This window comes from Orbicella franksi, chromosome 10, assembly GCF_964199315.1.
Source record: "Orbicella franksi chromosome 10, jaOrbFran1.1, whole genome shotgun sequence".
Lineage (NCBI taxonomy): Eukaryota > Metazoa > Cnidaria > Anthozoa > Scleractinia > Merulinidae > Orbicella > Orbicella franksi.
In genome coordinates, this window is record NC_138154.1 from 10,070,981 (window position 1) to 10,095,102 (window position 24,122).

The window sequence follows — 24,122 nt, forward strand, 5'->3', positions numbered from 1 at the left end:
GCCTGATTTCAACCCGAAAAGGACTAGGTATGAGTTTGTAAATTATGGGATTAGCAGCCATTGATCCACATAGTCAGAAAGAGCACACCGAGATTCACTACATCATCAAGTTTAGTGTTAATCAGGCTAGTTTTGACTGAAATACAGCCACTTAAAAACACCAAAATTACACAGAAATATTTGGTCATCCGGACACAGCGTCCGGATGGCCATACATTTTTTTGTAAATTTTGATATTTTCAAATGGTTGTATCTTGCTTACTATTGGGTCTATTTGCACTTGGGGATTTGCTCGGCAACTTTTTGGCAACTTTTCATATTTCGAGCAACTTTTTTCGTTTCAAGCAACTTTTTGCCTTTTCTGAGCAATTTCCTGAGTATTCTACCAATTCTGAGAAATCGAATAGCTTTTAGTGCTTAAATTGGCCTTGCTTCCATATTTCACGATGTTTATTAGACAATTTATGAATTTCCTGTGAAAAAGATGCCCCACTGGAGCAGATCATGGGTGCAAGATGCGTGCAGCTGGGCTGCTAGGTCAGACCACGGGAACATCAACGGATTGAGGTAAACTTAGGTCATTAACTCGAAGGTTATTGGTCCCGATACCTGGGAATATAGCCCATGTACCTCGAGTTTGTTGATAAGCAATGGTCCAGCATTTCCTTCCATCGAGACCACATGATCAATTTCCGCCTACCTTCCTGCTGCATTTTTCCACCAGAAATTATAATACGGCAGCTGCATGCCGAGAGCTAAAAAAAGAGTAAATCCAAAGCGGGAAACAAAATTTGCGTCATGCAAAGGAGAACAAAGGGCGCTTTCCATTCAGCAAAAATCACCGGTTCCAATTTTCGGAATTTTCGCTGGTCGAATGGAACGCGTCCGACCGCTTCCCAGAATTCGAGGTCACGTGCTCTGCAACACAAAGCATGCTGGGTGAAACTTTGTTGTGTTTGAAAATGGCAGTCTTTTTGAACATTTTCGCGCTTTAGAGCAGGATGACTGTGAAACAATAAGTTGTACCATTTCCCAGGGGGGGGGGGGGGGAGTACTTTGGGAATTTCTGGGTGGGGATGTACCGCTGGGTCCCTGGAACCCTTAACCTATACCAGAGCTAGTTCAACTGAGTTTTGCTACCCTATACTAGTGTAAATTCCCCAAATCCCCCCATCTATCAACACTATTGCGGTTGATTTGCGTAAATTTAAACTTGCCGATTTGATTTTTTTATATTTTTGAGTGGCAATTCCTGGTTTCCTTAGTCTAGATAAAATCTTCAACCAACTAGTCAGTTTTGGGGAAAATGATAGCCTATTCTAGACCCAAATGCTCTGATTTATATACCCTATCCTAGAGTCAACTGCTTGAAAACCATACCCTTCACAGCGGCACATACCTATATAGCCCATATATGGCAGTGCCCTCCCTCCCCCCCCCCCCCCCGTACCATTCTCGATAGCAATAACGACGTAATACTTCTGGCTGTAGTTGTCTGCTTTATGCGGAGGGAATTAACTCGTGTAAATGGGTACTTCGAAGTAACTATTCCAGTGTATTTGTCGGGGAAGTTCGAAAACTATTTCCGGATGACTAAGGAAACGTTTCAGATATTGACACAAGAAATAATGGACACTGGACGGATTCCAACTGGCAATTCATCTGGGAGGCCCGCAATTTTGCCAGAAAAACAAATACTGCTGTTCCTTTGGAGTGTGGCAAACGCGAGATCTCTTGCGAATGGAACACAAAATTTTCGATAATTCCGGAAATTCCATCAGAGGGTGCACTCAAAACGTATTCCTAAATTTTCGAAAACTTTTCCCGGAATTTTTACCGTTCCATTCAATTTCGGACCGGAAATCTCGGAATTTTTGGTCGAATGGAAAGCGCCCTTGATGTACTGTGTTGATGAATTTTGAAAAGAAAAGCCTCATTTCCTGTCACAACACCTACTATATACAATGCTAAGCAGACAGATGAAGATGATATGGAAAAGCATCTAAAATTATTACAAAGAGTACATTGTAAATAAAGAAATAAAAAAAAACTCATGAGAGAATGGATATTACAATAAAATTTTCCAGATCAACAAAGTTACCCCAAGGGGTTTGCAGAACTTTGCGTTGATAAAATAAGTCAGATACCACAATATTTACATTTACATTTATGCATGGCAAAGGTTGCCCATCCCGCCACAGAGTGCTGGTGCAGGTGATCATGTTAATATAGTGCAATGTAATACTGTGCTGTGCATGATACTCTTACAAAAAAAAGAAAAATAAATAAAATTGTTGAATGTTAAAATGTGCCTCTAGGGCCATTCTGAAAGGAGTCTCTGGTTTGAACTGGCGTATGTTGAATGGCAAGCATAAGATTGAGGAGACGTTACACGAATTGAACGTGTGTTACAATGTACAACTGTCTAGGGTGGAGTACTCACATTGCTTCCCATGCCCACCATGACCCTTTGTATTAATCGCGCCAAGACTCAGGAACACTGATGTCCCGGGGGAGGGGGGGACATATAAAAGGGATAGGGTGCTCGTCGTACCTTTTAGAGAACTAAAAAAAGAGCGGTTTTGGTACCTCTTAATGTGTTTAGCCTCAGAAGGTCCACAGCGGGAGCTTTTACCTCATAGGGTTTTTTCAAAATTTCTGACGAGTACCCCTGTCCTTTTTAAATGGGAGTGTCCCTCCCCCCAGGACTGATGCATCCCTCAAAACAACACATTGAATTAATAGGCCCTTTGCATGATGCTTGATGCTGGGATGCAAGTTACAGTGGGACATCCTAAACAAAGAAAACTCAAGCTAAACTAATGCGAATTTCTTTTGTAACCTGCATCCCAGCATGGCTGATTTGTACCACATGACCGGATCATGTATAGGACCTACTGGTAATGATGAAAGAGTTCTTCTTTGCCAAAATCACTGTCAAAATGCATTCCTGATACACCTTCAGTTCAAAAATTCAAAATTGATCTCTTTGGAGGATCGACCATCTAGATTCTGGAGTAAAGAGAGAAAATATTATTCAATGCAACGTAACACAGCAAGTAAACATTCATTTTAACCCTTTATGGCAAAATCTTGAGATACCCACTTATATTAGTTTAATAATGTAACCACTAAAATATTACATAGGAAATGTATTCATTTGTTAGTTATAAATTACTTATCTGTTCTAAGAGCAAAGTTGCATCTTTTTTCTTTCCTTACTTTTTTTTACAAAATCCATACATTATCCTGACATACAAAATGTAAATTATTTTCATGTTGAAGTTGAACGATAATAAAATCTTCCAATAAAAATAATAATAATAATAAAAAATTTAGAATCAAATAAGAAAGATCACAAAAAAGTGTTATTTTTGTACAACAATAACTTACGTATTTCTTTTAGCACACATAGACATGCATAATAAATTGACTCTAAGAACATGGCAGAAAATTGGTAAAATGTACCTGTATGCATTTTGGTCTTTACAATAATCCGCAACACTGTTCATGATACAATGTACGAATAATAATAATCTGTAAAGTTAATCTTAATGTTATTATAAGACTAGCACCATACACCAGTATATTGTTTATGATCACACAATATTAATTCAAAATCTGAAAATCTTTTTATAACAAATTGATGTAAATGTGGGCTATAATTTAGATTTGAAGGCACATGTAAAACGATACAATGAATGATATGATATTCAAACAATAAAGTCCTGTTACTGAGGTTCAGTAGTGAGAATATGTTAAGAATCTAGTCAGTGAGATGTAGCATACAAATAAACAGCAGTTTATCATTGCCATTATTTTTCTTTTCTTCTCAGCAACTAAATTTCTACAGTACTAAAGATAATTTGCTTGTAGAAAACATAGCTGTTGCTCTCTTCAGGAGATACACAAGAACCTTAGTATTTGTGTTTAATGGAGACTTGCGTATGACAGTAATTAAAAATAATTATATGCTTTTTGGGGGACAGGAGCTCATTTGACTACCATTTGATTACCTTATGCAAGGTCTCTAATGTATCTCCTTCAGAGAGAGCTCTACTATAATGATTGATAAAATAATAAAGGCTATTTATAAATAAATGTTCCCCACAGCAACATAAAGATTGAAACATTATTGCAGAGTTTGTCAGGCTCCAGGCCTGTTTTTAAAAGTGTGTGTGTGTGTGGTTTTTTTTTTGTTAAAATACCTAATGCAAAACATCTGCCCTTTTTTAAGTTCAGCTTTGTAGGACAATAATTAACAAGTATAACTTTATTTTATTATTATTTTTTTTTTTCATTTTACTTGCGTAAAAAACATTCAATTTTCTTTCTTTCTCCTTTGTTAGTTACCTCATGTACATTGTTCTGCCATGATACCTGCAAGACAAAATGAGACTGATTTTCAACTGAATATATTGCCACAGAAGCATATCACCTTCTGATTGCCATTTATGTGCTAAAAAACAGGAATTTCCCATCTGTAGTCACTTTGTCTTGAACTTTGTCAGTGATCTAGACATGTATACCCTAACTTTCCTGGCTGTGTTTAATATTCAATGTTAAAACAGCTTCATCAGCCACAAAGATTTACATGCAGGCAGTCAGCAGAGCCAAGACCCTTTACCCTATAATTATAAGTGTCTTTTTAGACATTTTAAGCTTATTGTGGCAAAGGCCCTTTAAGGAGAAAAGAGCTGCATGACCATTGCAAACTTAAGTCTCCTATGCTACTGTATCCTATCAGAGTTATCTTCCAATGCTGAGGATTGCGTGATGACCCAAATGAAGGTTGTATAAGAAACTATGTGGGCCAAAGCATCAAATTTGTCTGTACCGTTAACCCATTGACACCCGGGCTTTTTGACAAAAAATGCATTTTTTTAGGCATTTTTGAAATTTTCAGCATGGATATGACCTAAGTTAGCTCCAATCTACTCAAAAAAAGCATTAATTTTGCAATCCTGAAAGCATGCCTTTCTTTCCACTACCATCACTTTTATGATATTTTTGCTCAGGCATGTGCACAAATCCAAATTTTGAAAGAAAGTGACCTACACTTTTTAATATATTTTTTCACCTTTCCTTTTTATTCTCTTCTTATCTTTTAGCTACAGTTTTTGACCTTCTACTGGGATTGTTTCCAGTTCAAGAATTCCACAGAAGGCATCATCACGATGGGGAATTCTTAACATGGAGTGGCCCAGTGTAGTTAAGGGAAATTTTGCTCCGAGTTTTTCTCTTTCTGAATTTTTTCTCAATTTTCTAGGCATATTCATGCATATTTCAGGCTCAATTGACCCAATCACTCTTATCTGGGTATCACTGGAAACATTGTTTCCTCCTGCAGATCTTGAGTGTAAGTGATGCCAATTTTGGTCAAAGGTGATCACCTCAGAAGCGGAGCGCTTGTCATGACCAGTTATGGCTGGCACAGGCACCAATGGGTTAATACAAGTGACTGGAGAGCAGTGCTGAGTGCAAGTAACATGTCTTGCCACAGAACATGATTTGCAACATGGCACTAGCTAACCCTGGATCGATTGATCAGCAGGAGTCTCACGTTTAAGGTGATTCCTCAGAATTGCATTGCATTGCATTGCACATCCCTACTTCGAATGATTTTAGCGTCATTAGAGCACACACAAGTGTGCACAAACACAACATCAAGAAATTTCCCTCAAGCTACATGTAAGCTCAACAGCAGAATAAATGCTTGTTTTCTTGTAAACCAGTATGGTGATCTATATTTTTTATTACATTATTGTGGTGTACAAATTATCTTCTGTTACTCAAGGATGCAAATTATGACCTTGAAAACAAAGCATGCAATTCCATAAATTATTTATTACATTGTACTGATATGCATGGGACTTTCTACCTATCAAGTCTCTCTTTAAAAAACTTTGCTTCCTGTGAGCGGATGAAATAAAGCACGTGATTAGGCATGGATAGGGTGCGATTGGCCCATCAAATCTCTTTTGAGAGCATGGCATTCAAACTATCTTTTTTTATTGTATTTTTCAAAACAGTGCTTGGTGGGGAATTTTCAGGAAAGTTTCAAAAAAATAGTTCAACAACTTTTATTTCCAAGGAATCGCCTTGAGGGTTTGTAACTTTACCTGTAGTCATGGAAATTTAGATCCAACAACTATTCTACAGACCATGATACACCTCCAGCATGACATCCCATAGTCCCCCTGGGTGGCAGTACGATGGAATACAATGCATTTGATACTCAGGCCTGTGTCTGCATAGAGAACAAACAAATAAACAAAAACTTTGTGCATGGTTTAATATGGAATAACTCAAAACAGCCTTTCATGTCTGCAGGGGTTTCACTAATGTTCTCAGCAGGGTGGCAACTGGTTTAACAAGCAGGTAAAACTACAGTATTTGAACTGAACTTTCTGGTAGATGGCTAAGCCAGCTGGGCAAAATCATCCTCACAGCCGGTCATTTGCCCAGTGCCCAGCCCTTAATGAAAACCCTGTGTCTGGTGTCTTCAATAGCCACTTGGCTACTCGGAAGTGTATAACAAGTCTTATCAGTTCAAAAATACTAGTAATAAAAACAAAACAAATACATGTAGATTCCATAACTAATCTTCTAGGCCAACCAGTGTACTGTACATGTATGTTGTTGTTCTGTTTGACAAACTAATATGCTAGTTGTACACTATATATATACTGACCAGACAGGAGGTTCACATCAATTGCAAAATACTGGTCAGATTCTCTAGTGGCAAGTTCATACAACAATTTAAAAGCATGCTCTATAAATTTGCACACTAAAGAACAAGACCCAAGTGCACATACGTAGTTCAATATGATATGATATGATACAATACCATACGATACAATACCATACAATACATGAATTTATATAGCGCTTATTTCCAGAGCTCAATGGCACTTTATAATGGTTGTAATTAAAATTAAAACCACTTCTACTGAAAATTACAATATCATCATACGAATTAAAACATGAAAAAGTTCCAGTAAAACAAAAATGTAACTAACGGTACCATTAGGGTTTAAAATGATCGAAGATCACAACTGCCACTACTTAAGGATGTTCACGCTAATTGTTTTTGCACATCCTTACCGCGCATGCAAATTCACATGCCACGTCCCAAATCTAGCGCACACTAAAAAAATTAATGAACAATGAGACGGCAGGTGGCCATTGCTATAGCTTTGCCTGGATTTAATGATCTTGGAAGTTCGGTGACCCCTATTTTTCTTTTGATGGATCATTTTCTCTACTGATTTTCTACATTTAGCGAAAAAATGAAGAAAAGCTATTGATTAGAAGTTTGAATTTTTTGTAAAATGTACCATCAAATTCCGTTCTTTTTAGCTCTTCGTTTATCTGTGAGGCGGTTTCAAATGCCTTTCAAAGGGTTAAGTTTCGTGAAAACATGGGCAACATTTGGAATTATTAACACCACAGATTCACTTATACAAAATATTGCTAGGATAGTTTGTCTCCATTGATTCATCTTTGATATTTTAAGCTAAAAACCCTGGAGACCATGCTGATTTACGCGCTCCAATTTTTCAAAATCAGACTAGTTTTCCACACGGTTTATCTCTGAAAGGAAGTCCGTGACCCCCAATTTTTTTTTTCCATTTCTGAAAAAAGTAATTCATCACCTGTCTGCAGTAGAAGTTTGAAGAAAATCTATTGAATAGAACATTTTTGCACAAACGTCCTTAAAATTACAATTACAAAAACATTATTTAAGTTAAAGATAAAAAAATTCATTAAAACGAAGGTACACCCAACTGCACCAATTTAAACTAACAATTTAATAAATATTTGCCTCTGTTAAGATTTGGTGGAGGAGGGGTGCTCTAATGCTTAGCACAGTGGATTCCAGATTGAGTGATCCGTGTTTGAGCCTTGGTTGGGGTCACTGAGTTGTATTCTTGAGCAAGACCCTTTACTCTCACAGTGTCTCTCTCCACCCAGGTCAATAAATGAGTACTGGCGAATTGAATGCTGGAGGGTAACCCTGCAATGGATTAGCATCCCTTCTATAGGGGAGTAGAAATGGCTTAATTCTTAAGGAACTGGTATAAACTCCGACTGGGCTGATTCACCTAATTCATATTTTAACTCTTACAAGTAAAATGAATCAATAGTGTAAAATTATTAGTAAGACGTCTATTCTCGGCAAATTATACATATACATGTACACCCGGCATGGTCCATACAAACTTAAGACCTTTTCATTTCAAAGATTTTTCAAAGATTTTTCAACAGGCCAACCAGTGTACTGTATGCTCTTGTTCTGTTTGACAAACTAATATGCTAGTTGTACACTATAAACAATGTATGTCTTGCCCAGGCAGGAGGTCCACATTGGGGAAATACTGGTCAGATTCTCTAGTGGCAAGTTCATACATCAAGTCAAAAACATGATCTATAAATTTGCACACAAGAACCTAAAATTATGTGCATACATAGTTCAGTTTCAACTATAATTTAATGAAAATATTTGCCCCTGTTGAGATTTGGTGGAGGAGGGGTGCTCTAATGCTTAGTGCAGTGGATTCCAGATTTCATGTTTGAGCCTTGGTCAGGGTCACTGAGTTGTGTTGTTGGGCAAGACACTTTACTCTCACAGTGCCTCTCTCCACCCAGGTGCATAAATGGGTACTGGCAAATTGAATGCTGGAGGGTAGCCCTGCAATGAACTAGCATCCCTCCCACAGGGAAGTAGAAATGGCTTACTTCTAAAGGAACTGGTATAAACTCCGACTGGGCTGATTCAGCTAATGCATATTTTATCTCTTACAATTAATCGGTAGTGTAAAATTATTAGTAAGACATCTATTCTCAGGAAATTATACATGTACACACAGCATGGTCCACACAGACTTCCCTCTATCAGATGTGCCTGTAGGAAATCATGGTAGTTGAATGTATTCATCATCTCACAGACTGCATAATAATGTTTTGGTGAATAAAACTACCATGATTCCATGCAGGCAGCACGCATCTGATACAGAGGAAGTTGGCATTAGCAAAAGTATTAACCAGATTTGAAAAAAGCTCAAACGCAAAGGGGTGGCCCTGTGAAAAGACAAAAATAGGGGGTCTGTGGACTTCTATGAAGATGATGACATGGGTGAGAAGACTAAAAAGCATCCTTTTTTTACAAAGAAGTCCACAGACATTTAATTTTTTTACCAACTTCACAGCTACTCTTGCACTCTGTGCTCACATCACTCTCACGCTTGAAGAAAAATAATTTGTATTATATTACATTGAACTCACTATCTCTTTTCTGATTGGCAAAAAGCGTAAGGTGAATTTTCGGAATCAGCACCTGTGACATCATCTAGCTGCAGATTATGTATGGGTTATTGACCAAGTGTGAGGTCAAGATGGCTGGATATTGGCCAAGTTCTTTTTTTGCATGTTTATGGACCGAGACGGAGTCAAGGTCCATAAACCTGCAAAAAAAAGAACGAGGCCAATATCCAGCCATCTTGACCGAACAAGCTTGGTCAATAAAGGATTAAATTTTATTATATGGCTTTCGGAGAAATTTTTCTTGTGGGACACAGCGGGTAGTCCCGAGCGGGCAAGATAGCTCCATCTTACCCGCTCGGGTAGCCAATCACAGTGCAGGATTTAATTCATCTTGCCCGCTCACGGAGCAAGCCATATAATAAACAATAATCATGTCAAGGACACTCAAGGTCACAGGTAATCATGTCACAAATGACTGTGGTGCATGATTTCTAAGGGTAATCACGTGAAGTTTACGCACTTTGTGTTGCTTGCCATCAGTAAAGAAGCACAAACATGACTTCCATTTTTTGTTTTGTTCAATGTATAATAAAACAATAATTATTATTAGATTCGGTTTTTGTGACATCCAGAGTAATCAAGGTCTCAGCAAGGGTTATCAGCCTCAGCCTTCAGCTTTGCCCGATAACCCCTACCTCAGCTTAATTGATTATTCTGGATATCACAAACCTCATCCAATAATTGTTTATAAAAAAAATAAACATCTGTGGACAGACTAGTCAGAATAATTACGACAGGTCTCCATAGCTTCACAAGTTAATAGTACTACTACAAGGTAAGTTACCTTTACCAGTCTAAACTGGTTGGAAGAGACATCTACATACACATCTACGTACATGTATACATTGTACGTGAAGTTTACAACTTCTACTAGGAATGAAATTCACTTCGCCAAGTCAGATTAATGAACAACCCTACAGAAAGGTATTATTTACTTAAGACACTCAAGCTTACTTCTGTAAAAATTCCCTCGCCGGCGAAATGCTTTCATCTTTCAAATTTGGCGGGGAACCATTTGTATCAACACTCTGAGATTCGAAGTCCATTTCTACGGTTTCTTCGTCTCCGTCTGGTATGTGACATTCTAAATTATTTTGCAGTAAAGAATCAGCTCCAATGCAGTTTCCATCATGATCATTACTTGTGCATATACCGCCATTGTTGACGTTCGAGACGTGATTAATTGTGCACATTTCTTGTGTGTTTACGTCACCGATGGAGACTGAGTAGTCGGAAAATCGCTGTCTTTTCTGCGAAAGAGAAGCAAGAAAAATGGAAATGCGTTAGAGTAAGATATACTGGCCTTAGCTTTTAGGTAGTAAATGAAAGATAAACTTCGAAACAGAACGAAAAAACTACAAAATTCAGTCGATCGTGACTCCGACGTTGGAAGTTGAAGGGCAACCAGCCGCAATCAAATATCTGGTAAACAACATTTCTACAGTTTTCACATATCAAAATTTTCGAAATCAAACGAGCCTACCTCGCTCTTAAGACTACAATCGTGATCTTGGAATCTCATGTCGTGGTCTTCTGTAGCCGAGAAGCCATTTCTCCCAGCGACTTCGAGCTTTCTTTTCAAACAGTTGTTTGCAAACATTTGTTCCCGTCCGGCGCTCAAAAGCTGCCCTGAAATCGCAAATTCCGAGGATATTACTTGATCTATACCAAGCTACCCAGGGGAGCAGCTTTATAAAGTGATTTTAAGCTACGACACGGTCAGTCTCGCAGTTAAAATCGGTTACCGTATTAAATAAACAGCGTGGTTTTGAAGAATGAATGGACCAGTGATTTCCCGCCATTAGTATTCGTGAAATATCCGTTACTTTCTGTTCCCCAGTTTTCTCTCCACTAAATTACCACCAGCGCACCCCTCCCCGCTTAGTCTTCACTTATCGTACTAGTCCGAAATCCTTTTCATTTAGTCCTGTATTTAAAGTCAGTTTCTAAAGCGAAAGTTTAATGACACCCCAGCCCACAGGGTTTTTACATGGTTGCCAACCTCCCCTCCCCCTAGATTTATCGCACAATCGGAGGCAGGTCACGAACATTCGTATTTCTTCACTCTTTCAGTAATTCTTGGGTCATTATCATCGAGTTGAAGGTCAGTAATGCTACGTTAAACTTAAGATCCTTTGTAATGAACAAGAAATGAGATGAAACATTTATGGAAATTATGCACTTTTAAAAAAGGTTAGTTTATTCAGTATTCAGAAGCCAATTCTTGACGAATTATGCTACCAAACCTGTTTATACCAAGTACCAGCTATGTATTTATCCAATTCTCGCTACATTCCGTTTGCTTTCTGTTTTCTTTACCGTTGTGTTAATTCATAAAATATTCACTGGGTATTTCGTGCAAAAATTTAAAATATGTGGGCTCGAGTTGACTTTCATCGCCCCGCCGAAGGTCTCATGCATCTTGGGAACGTGTTGCAAGCTGTCATGATCAAAGACAGCAGGAAGACAAGTATAGTTCTTGTAGAACTGTGTATTGTGTTGCTCTGATAAAAATACTGTAGCGCTCCTGACGAAAAAGCATGTTATTTACATGAAATAATATTTTTCAAACATATCAAGAATATTCGATGTCACGCAACGAAACTGTCATTGTAAATATAGGCTTGAACTCGGATCACCGGAAACAAGGAGCCGAGTCACGCCGTAACGTGTTTTTCGTTTTCTTTCCAAATCGTTTACTACAGAATCGAATAGTTTTCTTGGAATGCGCCAAATCAAATGAAGTCCTGGAATGAAAAAGAAAATTTCAGTCCAGTGTGAGATTGTAAAGCAGCAATAAGTTATTTTTGTTCTTTTCATCAGCATTTTTCTCATATTTACTTCAGGCATAAACCTCGCTCTATCCGGCACAGAAACATAGAGTATGTATCAAGATCCATTTTGCCAAAACCTTGGTCTAGATCTCGTTCAAGCTGCCAAGAATGAGCTGGAATTTCTGAGACTGGTAGACCAACATCCAAACTTGTACAAGGGTCCCGTTCTGAAGAACGCCATTCGACGGTATGAGATTTACTGGCTGCCGCTTGCTGCCAGAGAAGGTTATAGAGGCACGCTCCTTGCAGCTCCCCTAGATGTTGCTTGGGTATGGCATGTGCATATGTTGGCACCGCATTACTACGAGCAGGATTGCATCAACAGTGTATCTAAAATAGTGGATCATTTGCCTTTAGATCCCTTGCAGAGAAAAGGCGGTCTCGAGAAAGCGAAGTACCTGTGGGAAAGGGAATACCCAGATGAGCCCTTTGAGATCGATCTGGACCAGTCGTTGGATGTGCTGACAGTTTACAAGAAGTCCAAGATCCAATACGATTTGGAAGAGGCTTGTTACCGTCAATCAAAGTTCTCTTACCAAGTGTCGTTACCTCATTTTAGAGACACTAAATTTCTGCAGGAAGCCGTTGACCGATATGAACACCACGTACGCCTGAAGAAACGTAATCCTAAAGTATTCGTTGTTCCATGCTACGATTTTGATCTCATCTGGCATGTCCATCAACTGCACCCGGTGAACTACAAGCAAGCAAGCACGCGTTTTCTTGGACGTTTGCTTCATCATGATGATACGCCAACAAGTCGAAGTCCGGGGTCCAAGTTGAAAGACTCCGAGATGGAGACACGAGCCCTGTGGAAGGCGGCAGTTCTACAATTTTCCAAGTCTGGGGCCATGTATCGAGGTGATCCGCCCGATCCAAGCCCACCGACTCCCATGTGGCTGTATGCGCCACTTGCACATTTTGAATACGAAGTAGATATTCTCCAGGTAGAAACATTCAGCATGGACAAGAAAACGTTTGTGATCCAAATAGATGGTCCTAGAAAAGAAGAAATTTTATCTCATGCTTTCAAAGGAAACCGCGTTGTGAGGAATCTGAAAGCTAAGCGTTTTACTGTTGACAATAACAAACTGCACATGATCACAGCTCGAATATACCAAAGAAAGATGGTTTTTCGAAAAAAATTCGTCACCCAAGCCACTGTTAGTGTTTTACCGTATCTGGATGCTACTCGAGTCAAGGAGGTGTCTAATGTATATGTTACAATTCCCTTTAATGACGATAAGGGTCGTTACGCTACACAGTTAAGAATGACCATAAACCCCCCAGCTATCAAGAAATACAGTTTTAAAGTGAGAATTGGCACCTTCCACGAACGAGATCACCCATCAAAACATCTCTGCCATCTACAACTCATGCTGTCTCCGAGTGATTTGGCAAAGCCGTTGTTACCTTGCAGTGCCGCTACACAGTCAGTGCTTGACTGGAGAGAAAGAGAAGCATTCAGATATCGCATTGTCCACTCATCTTCAGGTGTGATATCCGCCGTTGAAATTTTCAGTCTCTATGACCAATTTGTGGCTTCAGCTCACACGATCCACCCAGGCTCATTGCCAGAAAGGGATGCTGTCCAAGATGCAAAGAAGTCGATCGTTTTGAATCAAGAAGAGGGCGAAAGAGCCATGCATATTCGCGGGAAAAAGGACTGGGCAGTGTGCATCGGAAAATGGCAGAATGAACATTCTGCACAGGAAAGCATAAGCAGAGGACGCCAGGCATTCGTCGGTATCAGGATTTTTAGACTTTCTGGCAAACCAGGCTGGTGCGTTGTCAAAAAGTCGAGACTCGGAATCTACGTTATCAAAGTGAACTCCGATACTTTGATACGCTTAGACCTGAGGAAGAGCAAGATTGACATTTCTCCTCATGCTCAAGCTATCCCGGAGGCGCTTGCCTTGGGAATGTCAGTCGCTGTTCTTTACCTTCTGTGCATGCCTTATCTCCCTAAACGCTCAATGGAATCGTCCCCTCGTGACCAAGTGGGACCGACAATATCACCGATAGTCTCACCCATATTTCAGGTAGCTGGATATTCCTGTCGCACCGTGCCAACTAACGTATACCTCAAGCACGTGCTAGGAGAAGATGCGTGTGCAGTGTACGGTAGCACTGAGGGAGATGGATGGTATGACTTCAATAAGGATGAGACTCGCGATTGTAACGCTGGACCGGGATATGGAGGCCTCGATATCCCAAACGATACTAATGGTACGGGGGATGCAGGAGGAGGTTTATCCGTGGAAGAAGGCGACGAAGGAGATGAAAACTGTGGCCATGGGGGTGCGTGTGTGGGTGGAGAATCTGGAGAATGTAGTGGTGGCGGATGCATCAGTACAGGTGGCAGTGTCTGTGGTGCCTCTGGAGGTTGTGTTGGTGGGGGTGGTGGAGGATGTGGTGGCGGTGATGGAGGGGGAGGAGGAGCTGTATGTGGTGGTGGTGGTGGTTGTGGAGGTGGATGTGGTGGGGATTAAGAGAGCCAGCAAGGCAATGATTTTAATACTTTCCAGATGAGTGGTTCCATAGGCATGAGCGAGCTCGCGGGAGGACATTTCCGTGGTCGAGTTTAACAATAACAATTAACCAATCATAACACTGCCGTTTAGTATTACCATCACAGAATTACAAACACTCTCTTTTATTTTTCCGTTGTCTAAAAATATGTCTACTCTAAAACTTTGTCTAACGATGGCACTAATACTCATCATGCCTGGCATATATATGACGCACATACGTACCCCGCGAGTACATTTTCTAGACAGAGAATAGTAGTAAAAAGCTATATCCTGTAATCCTTGGTAAACAGTCTACTGTAATCTCTACTTTCCTCCGTCAGTTTTTACCAAATTTCTGTTAAGAGCGTCTTGTCATATGATTTAATAAAAAATATTCATAATAGTTTTGGAAATTGTTTATTGTTATCCCAATGCCACTATTAACCACGATTATTTAACAGCTAAAGTTAAAGTAAACCAAAATATCTGGCCCTCCGTTCCCTCGGATCTGACAAAAGCCTGTGGAACTTTGAGAACAGTTTTTTTAGTCGTTAATCATTATTATTTTCTCTAAGATCAAGTTTGATATTATAATTCATAACGCAGTTTCACATTGCCGAAGTGAAAAAATAAAATCAGTAGCAATACATACTAGTTAACTGTGCAACCCTTTCAAGTGGTGTACGATGGAATATTCGATTCCACGGGTACGGGCCACTTGTATTTTCTCGGCATACCGGTGCGCAGACTTTAGACCAGTGTGTATACCCAGAAAAATACAAGTGACAAATGGGTTATTCCATAATATGCCATTCGAAAGAATTGCTATTTCATACCATGCCGGAATAATAGGGTGTACATTAGCTCACGAAACGGATGAAAACTACAAGTTCTCTTAATTCCAAATGACATAAATGTAATCCTGGCCAAGAGATATCAATGACATTCTTTCCCCCTCGGCGAATAAATAGATCTAAGACAGTGAACAAAATATTTCATGCACTGCAGAACTTTTCCAGTTCCGATTCTTGTCCTGTAGCATCGATGATCGTGAGTTAGATCGAGAAAATTCAGAATATCATGAAATTTCAGTCATGAAAACAAAACTCGCACCATGACTCCCACATCCCTCACAGATTGGATCGAGGATTATTTGTTTAGGTCTTTCCATAAGAACAAATTCGTTCTAAAGCTGGAGACTTTCCATCCTATGTCGAGAGTCAAGGAACGCTGTTCGGCATGTTTATCGCGCAGCCTCTTTAACCCCTTTCACTTATAAACCCCAAACTAATAAACTATCTCTGTCACTAAGCGTCTTTGAAATTAATGAGTTGCACATGTAGCTCTATATATTATTTCGTTAAGCTTGACATAAAATATGCAAACTCGAAATTAATTGAAGTTTAGTGAACTAAGAGGCGGTAAACATATACATATATAGGTGAATCGGAGATAAAATCATAATCGATTTTGTCCACCTTGAATGGTCTCGTCGATCATTCTCTTCCAAGATTGAGGATCCTTTGAGGTGAAAATCACTTGATCTTCATCGAGGAAGTTAACCACTAACAAAGGTGGTCTTCTATGCTGGGTATGTACTTTGACGTCACGGATGTTTTGAAGAGGCATTTCTATCTGTTTATCCGGGAGAAGTAAAGCGAACCACAGCATATCTGGAGTCAACACTAGAGCTCCGTTTCCTTGGACTTGATGGTGTTGGTCGGCAGACTTTTGGTACTGTAAATTGGCCCAAAATATTTCTTTTGTGATTATCCGGCTTTCTGCAAATCTCTGACTAACTCGTCTTTCCAGTTCTCCAAAATAGTTTCCCTTGGTTGCCTCAATGAGCAACTTCCAAATTTGAGGTTTCCTTAACTCAAAGATCACCCGATCTTCAATCCCTGAGGTTGGATCGACGAAATCAACAATCAGCCCTCGACGAACTCGGACTGCAAGAATCATCCGAAGTGGCATTACTATCTGTTTATCTGGACAAAGTAAATTAAACCACAGCATATCCGACGTCAAAACCAGGGCTCCGCTTCCTTTTATCTGACAGCAGCCAACAGATCTTTGATACTCAAGGTTGGCCCAGAAGATTTCCTTTGCAATTATCTGGTTTGGCTCAAACATTTCGTTAACTCTCTCTTCGAGTTTTCCACAGCAACAGCCCATGCCTTTTCTAAAACATGCAAAAAAAAAAACAAACAAACAAACAAAACAAAACTGAAAATGATTCGCAAACATTTCCATCTCAGGGCACCTATAATCATGCAAGCAAAGATCGCATAAACAACGGAGATGTCTTTGTAACGGCTAATTGGATTTGAAAAATTAAAAGCTCTAGGATGAACAAGTGGCGTCAAAGATTTTCGCATCTGCTTCGAATGCATCTTTGAAGCGTTTAACCCAATGCTTGCATCATAGATTTGAATGTCTGAAAGACTCTAGGCTAATATCACTTCCAGTCTATTTGTTTGCCAAGAGAGCGAAACGTACAGGTCAGCTCGTTTCTTTGTTATCTTTGAATCAGGTTACTAAGAAGTTATGTGATTTACAGGATTTCTTCCGTTGTTCGCGTTGTCCAGCAAAAGCAAGGGTCTGTAATATTTCTAGAACTATTATTTACGAAGTGTCTAGCTGACGGGCAGCCGGTCAAGGTTTTAAACAGACTAAACGACCGTCAGTCAAAACTTTTCTACACTTTAGGCTAAATAGCACCACGGTTAGTTGTTCTACTTCACACTGTCTCACTGCCGGTCATTTATTCCGCTTAGAACCTTGACCGGCTGCCGGTCATAGAGCCACAGCGTATTATTTAACTTACATAAGCAATAGCTTGGCAAACGAAGGTTTTGGAAGTAAGTTCCTTGGGCTTAGGACTAATCGATGGTAGTTCTATATGACAAAGAACTTCGATTTAAAGTTAACAACATAATTCACTTGCACTGAACGGTGTATTGTATTAAAAATGGTAAAAGCTTCTAAATATCAAAGACGTTGTATTACACGAAATAAAATATAAGTATCTGGCTTTGGTTTCCTTCGTTGTAAACAATAGATTTCTAGACATAGCTCACCTGAAGTCAATAATTCAGTGTGTTTTTACTTTGTTTCCTTCAAACACCCCGATGTCCTCGATCGTTCAGAGACCTTATGCTTTGCAATTCCTGATTTTAATATCGCCACACAGTCGGCATGCAACAATAGTGGTTTTACATCGAGTGTTTCAGTGTTCTTGGGAAATTCCAGGCTTTAATTACTTTATGTTATCTATTTTAGGTAATGCCTTGCAGATTGGGTGCCGCGATTGTCTGATTAACGCAATCGTTAACTTAAAATTGCCGTGTCATCTCAGCTCAATAAGTATGGAAATGAAGATGATTAATATTATAGTCACGAAGGGATGTGCATCGTTGCAAACTCAAAAAGCCGTGAACAGTTTGATATTAACATGTCGATTATGTAGCCACCAATCAGATCACAGGCAGCCCAAGCTCCCTATCAGATTACCTTTCTTATAAGCGGTGTTGTGTCACAAAGATTCGATTTATAAGGGTTTGTTTGGGAACGCAACGGTTTTGCTCAATATAAGTCAATTAGTCTTATATTTTGTGAGTAAAATCTCATTACCTTTTTTCTGTGTCGCATTGTTTTTTGTTTGCCAGCTCCTCAGGCCGATATCTAACGCGATTTCGGCGAGTTATCATTGTGTGGCTTTCCACAAGTCTGCTAAAAGAAAGACAAGGCCGGACACTGATTTCCGAAGTGCCCGCCGCTCGAAGATAATAAATCTACTGAAAATAATCCAGCCGACTCAATTCCTAGTTGGCTAGTTATAATAAGCCCGACGGGGGTAGTCAGTATCGATTTTTCGACAGCCATTGTCATTGGCTGTCGACATTAGATCGGCGTTACATCGGCCTGAGGAGCTGCTAGCTGGCAAACAACAAAGAATACAACACAGCAGCAGGGTTAGTAGATTTGAAATAATAAGAATAATTGACTTTTAAAGCAAAACCGTTGCGTTCCCATACAAACCCTTATAAATCGAATTTTTGTGACACAACACCGCTTATAAAGAAAGAGTCACGTCCAAGGAATTCTGATAGAGAGATTGGGCTGCCTATGATCAAATGCGAACTAAACCGCAAAGAAAGCAGACAAATTAGCGGTGTCTCCATCAGTAACGAAACCACATTTCGATCGTTTTTCCTTCAGATTTCATGTAGGTCTGGCCAAAAATCTTGTAAAGAAGGCTCAGGGCTATCTAATCAATATAAATTTATTTCGCTCTGCCTTAACAGAACGAAAATCCAAAGGGATGATTCCATCCACCCCCCCCACCCCCCTCCGCGCGTTCTTGTACCACGGGGGGTATGAGTTAGCTTGTACGTCCGAGCATGTCAAGGCATTTAAAAGAACTGATTGTACGCGACACACAGTACGTATGCTTTTCATTCAACCGATTTATTTCTTTTGGAATCCAAAGCAATAGGCGCGTTCCTCCTATGTTCTACGTACAGGTTCGACAACCGAGGTCCTTTGCTTATTTAGGTACAAGAATTTTTCGACTTTTAAAAGTCTAGTAAAAGAAGCTCCTTGTCGAGAGTAATTCTTGGGCTCCCTAAACCTAGTACAGGTTCAGTTGCAGTTTTTAAAGGATTTACATATATGTATAGTATGTTCCTTTGGTATCGACAAACTATAATCACATGGTACCAAATTACCAGGAAAACTGAACTGTTATACACAGGCGTTACTTGACTATTCTCAACGTAGATTAAGTCATGTTTCATTTACTATAATTTCATCGTTATTTATAATCTTGCAACTAGGTAGTTCATCAAGCTACTCCATCAAGCTACTTCAGCGCCTGAGTTAATCTATCTGAACGGACATTAAGTCACTATATTTGTTATAATGTTATTTATTAAACTTTTGCAAACAGGTAGTCAAGAGAAGAACGAAAGTCTCCATCAAGTTTTCTTCAACCGCCTAACGAGTTTACATCACCTCAACAACCGCCACCACCACCGCCACCACAGCCACCACCGCCGCCACCGCCGCCACCGCCACCACCGCCACCGCCGCCACCGCCGCCACCGCCACCGCCACCACCGCCACCGCCACCGCCACCAGTGGGTCCCGAAAACCCTCCACCACTGCCTCCCCAGAAGCCTCCTGAGGACCGTTCAGAGTAGCTTCGAGTAGGTGGCTTGACAAAACCGTTTAACTCAAACCACAGGGAAGCCTCAACAGTGCCAAGTGCTCCCCTGGTTTGAAGTCGTTTTGTCCAATCAGACCCAGGTTCTGAATCGAGATCATAGCTACCGCTTCCAGCCAACGAACCACAAGCTTTGGGACCTAAATAGACATTGGTCGGAACCGAGTTACAGCTGTAACCTGCAGCAAGAAGCATTGGGGTTATCTTGTCCCTCTTGGCTGTCTTATGACATGATGGCGAGGACTCTTTCGATGGTGTTGGGGTGTAAGGTTTGCAGAGCAGGTAGAGAATTGACACTGAGTAAGCCAATGCAATCATTTCTGGGATGTATTGAGTAGCTGGAGACACCACAAAGATTCCCCTCTTTAAGTCTATGAACAGGTGGTTACTTGAATCAATATATATCATGTAGAGTCCTTCTTTGTATTTGCGTACTTCACACCAACCTTTAGTTCCATGAAGACTAAAAAACTTGATCTCTACTTGGCCAGCGGATCGGTTAAAAAAACTACCTTTCTGCCATTTGCCAATGCAGATACCCCAGTCCTTTCGACCTCGTATGAGCATGGCTCTCTCGCCCTTCATTTGGTTCAGCGTAACGCATCGTTCCTCGCTTTCAATTGATTCCTTTTCTGGAAGAATGGTGGATTTGAGCGAGTAGGCTGATGTTACAGCAACATTGTGTAGACTAACGATCTCTACAGCTGACAGGACGGCCGCAGTACAATGGACAATACGGCACTTGAATGCGTCTCGTTCCCTGACGTCAAGCAACGTATGCGTGGCAGCTTCGCAGGGTAAGAAAGGCTTTCCAAAGTCACTTGGAGTCATCATCGCTTGTGGGAAACTAAGCACCAATGAAGGGTGGTCATATTTTGTGAAGAACGAGTCTTGTCGGGTCGTGAATTTATAACCTTGAACAGCTGGAGGATTTAGTGTGACTGTCAGCCTCACGACGTTCCGTGAACCTCCGAAGGGAATATCGATATTCCAGGGATGTGTAGGGGGTGGCCCAGCGACATAAAGCGAATCAAGGTAAGAAAGCAGGCTTGTTTGACGGGAACCTATGGTCTTTTCTCCCAAGAAGGCTTTCTGGTGAAGACTTACGGTGATCGCGTGTTTCTTCTCATTGTTGATGACGCACTGATTCATCAGGGCAATACCAAAGCCTCCATTCATGCCTTGTAAAATGATCAAGTTGCCGTTCGGACCAAACAGTCGGACATAAAAGGTTTTGGTTACGTCTGCATTTAAAACCTCTATCTTCAGAATGTTCAAAACGTATTCAAGTCGTGCAAGTGGAGCATAGAGCCAATCAGGTCTGGGAGGTCTGTGTGGAGGAGGTTCACCTCTCAACATGGTCCCCGGCTTGTCAAACTGCAAACCTGCTGCCTCCCACACGGCTCGAGTTGACTTTTCACCATCGTACAAAGTAGTTGCCAGGCCGTAATTTGCTTCGTTGCCATCGTTTTGCAGCATTGTTCCAAACATCTCTGTTGTAACTTGCTTGTAAGTTAGTGGATGTTGTCGATGGACGTGCCAGATTAAAATCACGTCATAGCATGGAACAATTGAGATCTGCGGATTTCTGCTTCTTAGTTCCAGATGATGTTGGTAGCGCTCAACGGCTTTGGCAAGAAATCTTCTGTCTGCATAGTGAGGCAACGATACTTGGTAATAGAACCTGGATTGGTCGTAACATGCCTTTTCGAGGTCATGGCAAATTTTCAAGTTGTATGGCATAAAAAACGGCATTGTTTGGGCCAAGTTAACTTCAAATGGTTCCCCGGGATAACTGGATTCCCATAAATATCTTGCTCTATGAACTCCCTCCTGTCGTTGGTATCTGTTCATGGGCGTGTGGTCAATGACTTGAGACACAATACTCATGCAGTCTTGCTCATATTTCTGCGGTGTTAACATATGCACATACCAAACCCAGGCGATGTCCAGGGGAGCTGCCAGAAGCTTGCTTTCTCTTCCTTGCTTAGCTGCGAGTGGTAGCCAGAAGACTTCGTACCTTCTGATAGCATTTCTTAGGATTGGACCGGCGTACAGGCCAGGAAACTCATCAACCAGCTCGAGAAAATTGAGCACATTGAAAGCTGCTTGGATCAGGTGATTCACATTAAGTCTGTGTGAATATGTTATTTCTTGGGTCATTGCTCTTGGGCTTGTTTGATGATTGCTCTTTGGGAAATAACATGATAGATAGCCGATAAGCAAAATTTTGAAGTACACAAGTCGATTGAGTATTCACATGCATACGAGAACAAGAGAAATGATAAGGATATGACAAGTGACTGTTTACATAGCTATGTTTTTCAAAGGTGCGTTTCCTACTTTCTCAGTTTTAAACTCTAATCTGCGTGAGGTACTTGAGGTAAAGATACTTAAGAGTCCTGAGTGATTTTCGTTTTTATATTTGATATTTTTAGGAAAGGCTACCGACCTTCTTACTTTTTTCAATAAATATTGGGGAAATTTTTTTCTCATCAAAATTCTAACGGGACTTAACGTTCCTATGATATAACCATGATTGAATAGCTCTTTTATCCACGCATTCGGGGTGTTTAACGCTTTGGAACCTAGCAGCCTTTCGGAATCTTTGTTTTTTTACGCATTTCAGTATATATCTGAGTTTTTCAAATCATCAGTTTGGATATATTGTATTTATATTTTACCATATATTTCATGTTCTTCTACATTCAAGGGGCACTTTCTGCTTCCATCCAGCCACAAACAAAATTTGACCCATGAAAAGTCATTTCAAAAGGTAGGTTATAATTAAGGATTGATTATCTCACAATACGTAGTACATGCTCCTGATTAAGATCCTATAGCATCATCTCTGTAAGGGCTCATTTTTTTGTCTGAGATTCTTGTTATCTGGGCTTACCTATTTTAGAATATTTAATGCCAAGGTTATATATTATTAAAAAAAACCGTTCCGCACGGCTTCTCTCTCAGAAGCTCTGCAGTGAATTCGCAGTCGAGTGTTGCGATGACACACATCGCCTGGACCAAGACTTGAAAACTCACTAAGCTATCATAATCAGTGGTTTCACTTTTGCGCAACCATGAATGGTTGCATTTGTTTTGCTTTGTTCTTTAGTTAGAAACGGAAATTTCTTGTTTTGGTTTTTGGCTCTAATACCGAAGCCAACCAAAGATGCCCTTTGAAAGCCCTGTACATGCATTAGAGCAGGGAACATTAACTATTGTAGTTTTAAAATGGTATACTTTTCGAAAAAATCGCTAAATTTAGAGGTAAAACTATATGTCAGAAATACACACCGAAAATTAAGCCTCTATTCCATTAAGTGGAACGGTCCAACATATAAATATGTCGAGTCACTGCCTTCAGGTTCCTCTAATCCACACTAAAGTAATTTTACAGCACGACTTTCAAATTCGCTTATGACGCAAAGCTATCCGAGGTTAAACTTTTCCGCTTAATCTTAAAATTAATGACTTAAAAGCACAGGCTGGTTTAGATAAAGGTTTTTCACTGAAAATGGTTTGCGAAATTTTATCTTGTTTCATATACGTTAAGACAATTTGCATCGTCATCTTCAAATAAATTAGTCTGCGTTGCAGACGAAAATTTTTCCCTGTGAGTAAAGCGACACAGGCTACTTCAAATTTTGACATGTCATGTCACAATTCAGTTAAACACAAAGCCAATTTGCAATTTGCACTTGGAACGTTAATCGATGGTTTTAACTGATGCAAAAACTAAAGAATCCTTTAACGAAAGTTAAACAACTGAAGCAAGTAATATAAACACTTATATTCTAACCTGACTAAGGGGTTATTTTATTTTATTTTATTTTATTTTATCTTTGCATTCAACAAGGCTTTGAACGTAGTTTAAATGTTCATATATGTAACATAAATTAATTACTTAAAATGAAACATTCCTTTTATAAACTCTTCGAAACTTAACGGCGACGATGGTAATTTTTTGAGTGACTTCTGTTAATATTTGTATCCAGCCTAATATATATATTGCATCTAAATAGTTCTCCAATGGTAAATGTGAATTCTGATCAAAAAGTGACAATCTTGAAAGAAAAACAGACATCCTCCAAAAGACATTCGTTAAGTTTGACATCATCGAAGAATGAAAGATCACAGCAAAATTGCCTCAGGATTAGTTCTCGTTGTTCTTACACTGCAAAGCGCTTATAGACATGAGCATAAAAAGAACTAAAACGT

General features: G+C 39.9%; 5 protein-coding genes across 6 annotated transcripts in view; 1 reads left to right on the forward strand and 4 right to left on the reverse strand.

The window, feature by feature from the left end:
• LOC145501378 (transcription initiation factor TFIID subunit 8-like) overlaps positions 1-1,429 on the reverse strand; it is a 14,825-nt gene extending 13,396 nt beyond the window's left edge. The window contains exon 1 of the mRNA XM_081480869.1: positions 1-1,429. This exon is cut by the window's left edge and continues 233 nt beyond it. The gene's annotated coding sequence lies outside the window, so the exon portion shown is untranslated.
• Positions 1,430-1,447: 18 nt separating this feature from the next.
• On the reverse strand, positions 1,448-11,566 carry LOC145501379 (uncharacterized). 2 transcript variants are annotated; one of them, XM_081480871.1, is made up of 5 exons: positions 11,073-11,566; positions 10,811-10,956; positions 10,282-10,577; positions 6,123-6,250; positions 1,448-4,380 (listed from the first exon to the last, which is right to left on the reverse strand). In XM_081480871.1, the coding sequence occupies exons 2-4, from the start codon at positions 10,925-10,927 to the stop codon at positions 6,157-6,159; spliced, it is 507 nt and encodes a 168-aa protein (XP_081336997.1). In that variant the 5' UTR covers positions 10,928-10,956; positions 11,073-11,566; the 3' UTR covers positions 1,448-4,380; positions 6,123-6,156. The 2 variants fall into 2 exon arrangements, with proteins under 2 accessions (XP_081336997.1, XP_081336996.1); XM_081480870.1 differs by having other exon boundaries at positions 10,811-11,566.
• A 645-nt stretch (positions 11,567-12,211) lies between these two features.
• Positions 12,212-14,653, forward strand: LOC145501627 (uncharacterized). Its single transcript, XM_081481056.1, has one exon. It carries the CDS (start codon positions 12,212-12,214, stop codon positions 14,651-14,653), a length of 2,442 nt encoding a protein of 813 aa, XP_081337182.1.
• Positions 14,654-16,132: 1,479 nt separating this feature from the next.
• LOC145500318 (uncharacterized) lies at positions 16,133-19,013 on the reverse strand. Its single transcript, XM_081479820.1, has 2 exons — positions 17,755-19,013; positions 16,133-16,856 (listed from the first exon to the last, which is right to left on the reverse strand). The coding sequence occupies exon 2, from the start codon at positions 16,847-16,849 to the stop codon at positions 16,133-16,135; it is 717 nt and encodes a 238-aa protein (XP_081335946.1). The 5' UTR covers positions 16,850-16,856; positions 17,755-19,013.
• Positions 18,507-22,064, reverse strand: LOC145501628 (uncharacterized). Its single transcript, XM_081481058.1, has 2 exons — positions 19,796-22,064; positions 18,507-18,613 (listed from the first exon to the last, which is right to left on the reverse strand). Exons 1-2 carry the CDS (start codon positions 22,062-22,064, stop codon positions 18,507-18,509), a joined length of 2,376 nt encoding a protein of 791 aa, XP_081337184.1.
• Between the last annotated feature and the right edge of the window lie 2,058 nt (positions 22,065-24,122).